Source organism: Amyelois transitella, chromosome 6, assembly GCF_032362555.1.
Source record: "Amyelois transitella isolate CPQ chromosome 6, ilAmyTran1.1, whole genome shotgun sequence".
Taxonomy (NCBI): domain Eukaryota; kingdom Metazoa; phylum Arthropoda; class Insecta; order Lepidoptera; family Pyralidae; genus Amyelois; species Amyelois transitella.
Genome location: NC_083509.1, coordinates 12,246,054 through 12,255,404, shown reverse-complemented (window position 1 = coordinate 12,255,404; position 9,351 = coordinate 12,246,054). Strand labels below are relative to the sequence as shown.

Sequence of the window (9,351 nt, the reverse complement as noted above, 5' to 3'; positions counted from 1 at the left end):
GCAATCGATTTGACATACTTGACAACTTTGTAGGAAGATTTGATTCTTGACAAGTTCTTGAAATGGTCAAAATTAAAAAATGTCAGCTGTTTTCTAGTCTATTCTTTTTTTCACTTATTTAGGGATCCGTAAAAAAAATTATAAGGTAAAAGAGGTAGTGCAAGGTTTTTTCATTGATAAATAGTTCTTGATATAGGGGTTTTATGTTAGTTCTCCTTACCTCTCTAGGGAGAATAAAAGGGGTAAACTTTTAAACTATGTTATTCCTAGTATTAGTGTATTATCTAGGTATGCTTGGTAAACGGATTTCATTTCACGGCAGATGAAGTGGCGGTCGTGGCAGACGAACTCGCGGTTAGTAAATAAATACAAGGTCCAAGTAACCATCTCATGTAATGTAGACTAGTAAGTAAAAAAATACTAGCTTTTGGGGGCTGAGAGAGAATTGGTAGGTTGCTATTTATAATATTATTATTACCGTCACTATCTACGGAACCTCTATTGCATGTGGCACTACATATACTTAGCCAGTTTTTGGAATAGGACATATCTATTTGACATTGACATTCTTGATTCGCTGGAGGAAGGGCTCATCGCGATTCGCGACTTACAAAAAAACTGATTTTATTCGGGTCTTGTTCCAAATAATAAAACAGGATATAAATTATCTACTAAAGTGTAATTAATATGTGAATCATTGTATAAAAATCCACCATTTTATATTGGGCGGGCAAAAATATAAATAACTAACCATGTTCCGTAACAATTTGAAATTTTGCATCCCCAAGAATGTTGACGTAAGTTTCTTCATAATTTACATTATATTTATTTTGTAGATTCGTCTGGCTAACGTCTTGTTGGTCGGTAAAAAGTCCGTACGTGAAAATGAAAAATAATAATCAATTGCGTAGTTTATACCAAAAGTTATTTTGATAACGATTCTGGTGGATTACACTTTTTCGGAGACTGTTCTTTCAACCTTATAAGGGATATATAGATTGGCTTTTTCTTATGGGCCGGAGTCCTGGAAGTTTATCTATATATCTATATCGAACTTACTTCGAGGCTAACACAACCTGTGTAATTTGTCCCATATATATTCACTAGAGGCCGCCCGCGACTTCGTCCGCATGGAAACCCTATAAATCCCGCGTGAACTCTGGGATAAAAAGTAGCCTATGTGTTATTCTGGGTCTTCAGCTACCTACATACCAAATTTCATGGTAATCGGTTCAGTAGTTTTTGCGTGAAAGAGTAACAAACATCCATACAAACTTTCGCCTTTATAATAGTAGTAGGATAGGCGGTACAAATTACACGGTACATATTTATAGACGGGATGATATGTATTTATGTATGATTTACACTTGCATATCACAGATTTCTCGTGGTAAACACACCAGTAAACTAGATGCGATCAGAGAAAAGCTCCGGGAAGGACCGGGTTTTGCTGATTTTGTGTCTGAAGACAGGCCAAAAGATTGGAATGACTACGAAGGAAAGTTGAAAAGAGAAAAAGGTGAACGGGATCGGCTGAGATTGCCTCCGTGGTTGAAAACGACTATACCTACAGGTTAGCTAAATGATTATTTGAAAAAAATACATGGGGTCATACAAACCATCCCCCCCACAAACTCGCAACCCCCTCTGGCGGTAGCACGTTTCTAAAGTTTTACCCTTTTAAATTGTGTTTAATTGTGAAATATGTAGTTGCGTTAAGGATAGGGTGTAATTGTTTTGAATAAAAATAAAATATTAATCAGTACGATTTGATAGTAATGTCTCCCAATAATATTGAACTAATATTACCTACTTATGCAGCATGCAATGTAAATTGTTTTGCATGCAGAAATTTATAGACAAATTTGTTTTAAGTATTTATTGCATACAAGCGAGATTTGAACCCAGGACCATTTGCAGTTCACAATATAGGTTAACCAATTTGCCATTGGCCTGCCCATCTGTTTGTACAATGTTATCTCCTTAATGTTCATTTGTTTACTAATTTAATTTAACAGAGATTATCTGGGGTTATAAGGTCTTTATATTGTTGCAATAGTTCAGTACTTACAAGTTACATACATATATACATGGAGTCACATCTATTTCCACTGCGGGGTAGACAGGGCCAACAGACTTGAAAATACTGATAGGCCACTCTAGCTGTTTGGGTACCTGATAGAATTGAGATTCATATAAAGTGACAGGTTGCTAGCCCGTCGCCTAAAAGAAGAATCCCAAGTTTTTAAACCTATCCCTTATTCGGGAAAGAACCTAAGAAATGTATTGTTTTCTCTTATTTCCAATTCTACTCTGTCAGAAACCATACGATGTTGATTATTTATATATTTTATTTTTTATCAAATTTACTGCCACTAACATTTTACAAATTTGTTGTGCAGGGTCGAAATTTAGCGAGATTAAGAAACAGTTGCGCACTTTGAAATTGAGCACCGTTTGTGAAGAGGCGAGATGCCCTAACATCGGGGAGTGCTGGAGCGGAGGAAAGCATGGCACCTCCACTGCTACTATTATGGTGAACTTAATTTTAATCTTTATAACTTTAAATACTTAAGATTTTGTATCGTGTAGGTAAATACCGTTTATGATATTCTAATGTTATTTTAGAGATATAGATATAGGTAGTTTAGATAGATAGATAAAACTCTTTATTGCACCATAAGAGTAAAACATACAAAACAACATAAAACAGATAGGGATGGCACAAAGGCGGACTTATTGCTAATGCAATCTCTTCCAGTCAACCTTTGGGTGGAAGGAAACCAAATAGGAGATTGATTGATTTAGTTCAAGACTTGAAGGCTAACATAGGCTTCATTTCAAGCTAGCAACAACCAGCAAGTAATAACTAGTTCAAAACACACCAAGTTTCCATTTTCACACAGGTTCGGATTAAAAAAATACCACTACTCTATGCTTAGTCCGTCTTTAAACTATGTTGTGTCAAGGTTTAACTTTTACACCAAGTGTAAAGTCTGATTAGCATATTTCAGAGTAATTAAAATCAGTATTAATAAATGTGGACATTTATTAATACTGATTTTAATTAGTCTGAACTTACACCTTGCAGTAAAGTTACTCTCTCTTAAGTCTATGTTTATCATATGAAAGTAGCGCCAATAAATGAAAAGATGAATGGTAGTAAGCTGGGTTGGTACGGACACATCATAAGAAGAGAGGAAGGTCATGTTACTAAAAGAGCCTTAAATATGGAAGTGAAAGGTTCAAGAAATAGGGGAAGACCGAAAAAGAGATTGATGGACGGCGTAAAGGATAGTATGAGGAGAAAGGGAGAGACAGACCAGTGAGATGGCAGTTGACAGAAGTAATTGGAAAAAACTAACATCTCTCTCTTTCTCTCTGATGGCCTCTGTGGCGCAGCGGTAGTACGCTTGTCTGTGACACCAGAGGTCCTGGGTTCGAATCCCGGTCAGGGCATGATGAGAAAAGAATTTTTTCTGATTGGCCTGGGTCTTGGATGTTTATCTATATAGATAAGTATTTATTGCAAAAATATAGTATCGTTGAGTTAGTATCTCGTAACACAAGTCTCGAACTTACTTCGAGGCTAACTCAATCTGTGTAATTTGTCCCGTATATATTTATTTATTTATTTATTTATAACATACTGTGCCGACCCCGCGTAGAAAGTGGGAAAAGGTAACAACGAAGAAGTTAGTCTATGTTTATTAATAAGACTGACAAAGTTTTTGTATAATTTAAGTTGATGGGCGACACATGCACCAGGGGGTGCATGTTCTGCTCCGTGAAGACATCTAGGACTCCGCCCCCGCTCGACCCGGACGAGCCTAAGAACACGGCGTATGCCATCAACCAGTGGGGACTGGGGTACATCGTGCTGACTTCTGTCGATAGAGATGGTATGATTTTTTTTTGGATATATACGCATTTGAAGTTACCGTAGATAACGTTTTTTTTTAGTTTTATACAAAGTTGCGTGCCATATGCTTAGACCACACGTCTTGCTTACCATCAGGTATACACATACATATAGCCACGTTTATGTCATTTGCAGGGTAGACAGAGCCAATAATCGTGAAAAGACTGAAGGGCCACGAGCTGTATGGCTTTATGATGGATTTGAGATTCAAACAGTGACAGGTTGCTAGCCCACGACCATTCCGTTAGTCGTCTTATACGACATCCATGGGAAAGATATGGAATGGTTCTATTCTAAAGTGCCGAAAACCACACGGCACAGAATGGGAGTGTGAAGTAACATGGCTAGTGACAGCATGAAATGAAAATGAGTGAAATGTTTATTAGCCCATAAAATAATGAGAAAAGTCAACTTTAGTACGAGGTCTTCTTTATCCCTTGATTTTGGTCCTTCTGAAGTTCTGTACATTAGTTTGAGTGCCAACCGATGCTCGTACGGCGTGGGAAAACACTGTGAAGAATACCTGCACATTCAGGCAACTGAATGTGCAACCATGACCCAATATGGGTTAGGTTCCCCCCGCAAAGCTTGTCACACCGGTGTCGTTTCGTATAAAAATCTGACTCACCCGATCCAGGATCATTGGTCGTAAAGGCGCACCCTGGGCTCTCCAGACTTGTGAGGATGCAATCGGGACTCGACCTTAAATCATCATTCTTGTAGCGATTATCCAGGGATAATGGTTGTTCATGATAAGTTTTAAGGTGAGGGTTGTTGCTCAGGATCAAGACTTTAAAACTTATCATGAACCACCTTCTTTCCTAGAAACAGTTGGATATTAAAAAAATTATAAATTAATAAATAAATAAATATATACGGGACAAATTTCACAGATTGAGTTAGCCTGGAAGTAAGTTCGAAACTTGTGTTACGAGATACTAACTCAACGATACTATATTTTATAATAAATACGTATATAGATAAACATCCAAGACCCAGGCCAATCAGAGAAAGTTCGTTTCTCATCATGCCCTGGCCGGGATTCGAACCCGGGACCTCCGGTGACACAGACAAGCGCACTACCGCTGCGCCACAGAGGCCAATTATGATACTTCTGTTATAGATTTACCAGACGGTGGATCGTCGCATATTGCTGAAACTGTAAAGGAAATCAAAAGACAGTAAGTTACTTTTTGTTCTACTTAAATGTTGCGTCTTTGATTTACATTTTTTTTAATATGTATTTATATCTTAAAGCGAGAAATTTTACTAATAACATTACTTTTACATTCATTCATGTTTTTCTTTAATGTAGACAATGTGCATTCGTCCACGATTTAGATTCAAGAGATCTATATTTGTAAATTGACGTCGGTTGAAATGCTGCAGTGTAATTTGTTCCGCCGCTACTTCTACACATACGCATTGGAAACGATAGTAAATGTAATTAGATTTAAGTGATGTGACGTCAATAACTGAGTGACCTTGGTTTCCAATTTTGAAGTTTGTTCCAAACTATTCTATCATTAAGCCAAACAGCTAAACGTGGCCATATGTATATATGTAGAATAAACATATATATATACATAAATGGTCACGTCTATATCCCTTACGGGGTAGACAGAGCCAACCGTCCCGAAAAGACTGAATGGCCACGTTCAGCTACTCGGCTTGATGATGGAATTGAGATCCAAATAGTGACAAATTGCTAGCCCATCGCCTAAAAAAAGACAATCGCAATTTTATAAGCCTATCCCTTAGTCGCCTTTTACGACATCCATGGGAAAGAGATGGAGTGGTCCTATTCTTTTTTGTATTGGTGCCGGGCGCCACACAATAGAATATATATATATATATGTGTGTATATTCTGTTCTATTTCTATATATATGTATGTATGCACAATTACAGAAACAAAGATATATTAGTGGAGTGCCTCGTGCCCGATTTCCGCGGTAGCCGCGCCAATGTCGAGCGCGTGGCTCTGTCCGGGCTGGACGTGTTCGCGCACAACGTGGAGACGGTGGAGAGGCTGACGCCCTTCGTCAGGGACCCGAGGGCCGGGTGAGGCGACACAATCCTACTAATAAATATATAGGCTCCTACGGTAAAACCCCCAATCATCGACACTTTAACGCACGAACTCTAGTATTTTTACAATATTTGTTTTATTTTTATTATTTTATCATATTTTGAAGTTTTGAGTAAAATTTTAGGGTATTTTGCATGATATATTAAAGTAGAAATGAATGTGATATAAAAATTTACAAGATATACCAATATAGATTTATGGTATTTTTGGCCTAATATTCGACTGCAGAAATCCATTTACCGACAACCGGTTTTCGACATGTTCCAATAATCGAGATCTAGTAATCGACATGTTCTATTTATGGACACCCAATATTTAACGGTCCATTAATCGTGCACCCAGCCTAAAATTTTCAAATGGTAGCTTTAAACCGAAAAAAGTTATGAGCAATAAACCTTACTCACCTCCTTAGTGATTTCACTAATAAAACTGGCTTTCCGTTAAAAACTTTTGCCGGTCGATATTTAAAGCTCCACCATTTTTTATCAAAATAACCGAATGTAGAAAGTGACACTTGCAATGAGAGCTGGATGAACCTTGTGTATAACCTATGCTTCGTTTACGTTCAAATACACAACATTAGTATATCCTTTTTTTATTTTACTTTTTATGTGTCGATCATTGGTGGTCTGTCGGACATTGGGTACTTTACGTTACTAAATATGTAAAAATTAAATTTAATTTAAAATATTCTCGAGTGCCTATTTTGTTATAGTGTGAGGGTCCTAATCTACTGGGAGCACCGCCACTGATCTTCAATAATAAATTGTTCTATATAATTAAATTTAACGTTTATTAATGAATTAATTTTCAATATATCGTAGTTTAGCTACGTATACGCGTGAGGACCAGTGCGCAGTAACTGACCACACGCCATTCATTCGTCGCTCTCATACAAAATCGCTGACACATAACAGTCACACTTACATTGCGTCCCTACAAATATATAGGCGACGGCCTCTGTGGCGCAGCGGCAGTACGCTTGTCTGTGACACCGGGTTCGAATCCCGGCCAAGGCATGATGAGAAACGAACTTTTTCCGATTGGCCTGGGTTATGGATGTTTATCTATTATAAGTATTTATTATAAAATATAGTATCGTTGAGTTAGTATCTCGTTACACAAGTCTCGAACTTACTTCGAAGCTAACTCAATCTGTGTAATTTGTCCAAACTTGGGATTCTTTTTTAGGCGATGGGCTAGCAACCTGTCACTATTTGAATCTCAAGTCTATCATTAAGCCAAATAGCTGAACATGGCCACTCCAATAGATAAGACGTGATTATATGAATGAATGAACTAACCTGTAATAGATGGCGCTAATGTTTTTTTTTATAGATTGTAAACTTTATTTAACTATATTTGTTGCAGTTACCGACAAACCCTGAAAGTGCTTGAAACCGCAAAGGAAATTAACCCCGATCTGATAACGAAGACATCTATCATGTTGGGTTTGGGCGAAACTGATGAGCAAATCGAACAGACAATGAAAGGTAATTGTATAATGCTTGATTTGAAAAAAAGTGCCGTGTGGTTCCCGGCACCAATACATAAAAGACCAGTAATACCACTTTATTTCTTTCCCATAGATGTCGTAAAAGGCGACTAAGGGATATGCTTATAAACTTGGGATTCTTTTTCTGGGTGATTGTCTAGCAACCTGTCACCATTTGAATCCCAATTCTATCATTGAGCCAAACAGCTGAACGTGGCCTATCAGTCTTTTAAGACTGTTGGCTCCGTCTACCCCGCAAGGGCTAAAGACGTGATTATTTATTTTAAGTATAAATATATTTTTGTCTACTCTTTTTTTTTGTCAGATCTTCGCAACGTAGGCGTCGACTGTCTCACCCTGGGCCAGTACATGCAGCCAACGAAGAAGCATCTCAAAGTTTACGAATACGTCACCCCGGCTAAGTTCAAACAATGGGAGGAGAAAGGGAACGAACTAGGATTCCTCTACACAGCCAGTGGACCACTAGTGAGGTCGTCTTATAGGGCCGGAGAGTTCTTCATTACAAGTCTCTTGAAGGATAGGAAGGCTAAAAGTTTGTGACTGGTAGATGGCGCTGTATAATAGTTGAGTTGTTTTATCGACTGTCCTTACCCGCGGCGTTCCCAGTATGTGTGTTACTTAAAACCTTGAATGTTTAAAGCTTGTGAGCATTAGTTATATTTAATTGTGTTAATAACTGTCTGTTTATCGATTGCGTATCTTTTGGTTAAAAACATGTAGCCAATATGAAAATTAATAGTTTAATTTATTTATTTATTTATTTTATTTATTTAAACTTCATTGCACAAAATACAAATGTATAGCACAATTGGCGGACTTAATGCCAGAAGCATTATCTACCAGTCAACCATTGGGTCTTACAGAGAACTTAATTTAGTGTAATATGTTTTTTCTACTGTCTTGAAACCCTCAGTCCTGAAACCACCAAAAAGCTTGTGAGCACTAGGTGGCGTTATAGATAGGTTTGTAAAAACTGTTTTATCGACTGCTTTAATATTGTAAAATACATGTAGCCTATATTGAAACATCTGAAAATTTTACTTAGATCAAGTAATGGGGTGAAAAAGGATGTAAACTAAGATTTTTATACGCAGCCAATAGACTTTATAGGGCGGGAGAGTTCTCTATTTAAAAGCGCCTTAAAGGACAGGAAGGCTTAAAGTTTGTCACCGGTAGATGGCGTTGTTAAGTTGTTTTATCGACTGCCTAACCCTTTGTCCTGAAACTACCCAAAAGTAAAAAGGTTGTGACCACTAGATGGCGTTCGTTACAGATACGAGTAGGATTGTAAATACAGTTTTATCGTTTGTGTTTTGGCATTGATTACATGATGGCGTTTTAAATAGTTAAGTTGTTTCATCGACCATGTTGTGAGTAAGTAATTGGTTTTTCGAAATTATAAATTTTTTACTTCGTCACTTAATAAGTATAAATAGGCTATTATTTCACATAAGAACACGTTGCGTCTTTGACAGAGTCAAAGTTTTTAGGGGATGATGAGCAGATTGCCTTCTGATTTCCGGTACCAAAATAAAAAAAAGAATAGGACCACTCCATCTCTTTCCCATGGCTGTCGTAAAAGGCCACTAAGGGATAGGCTTATAAACTTGAGATTTTTCTTTTAGGCGATTTAGGCTAGCAACCTGTCACTATTTGAATCTCAATTCTATCATCAAGCCAATTAGCTGAACGTGGCCTTTTCAAGACTATTGGCTCTGTTTTCACCGGAATGATATAGACGTTGTATTTATGTATGTTGCCGTGTGAAGGTTATAAGATTACAGGTCCTATGTAAATAGTATATTTTCTCTGCTATAACTTTT

At 37.4% G+C, this 9,351-nt stretch overlaps 1 protein-coding gene across 1 annotated transcript; it reads left to right on the top strand.

Annotated features, from left to right (window-relative positions):
- Window positions 1-585: 585 nt before the first annotated feature.
- LOC106138135 (lipoyl synthase, mitochondrial) lies at window positions 586-8,270 on the top strand. The gene is made up of 8 exons (XM_013339188.2): window positions 586-797; window positions 1,381-1,573; window positions 2,403-2,536; window positions 3,746-3,902; window positions 5,046-5,103; window positions 5,832-5,984; window positions 7,384-7,505; window positions 7,833-8,270. Exons 1-8 carry the CDS (start codon window positions 753-755, stop codon window positions 8,066-8,068), a joined length of 1,098 nt encoding a protein of 365 aa, XP_013194642.2. The 5' UTR covers window positions 586-752; the 3' UTR covers window positions 8,069-8,270.
- Window positions 8,271-9,351: the final 1,081 nt, after the last annotated feature.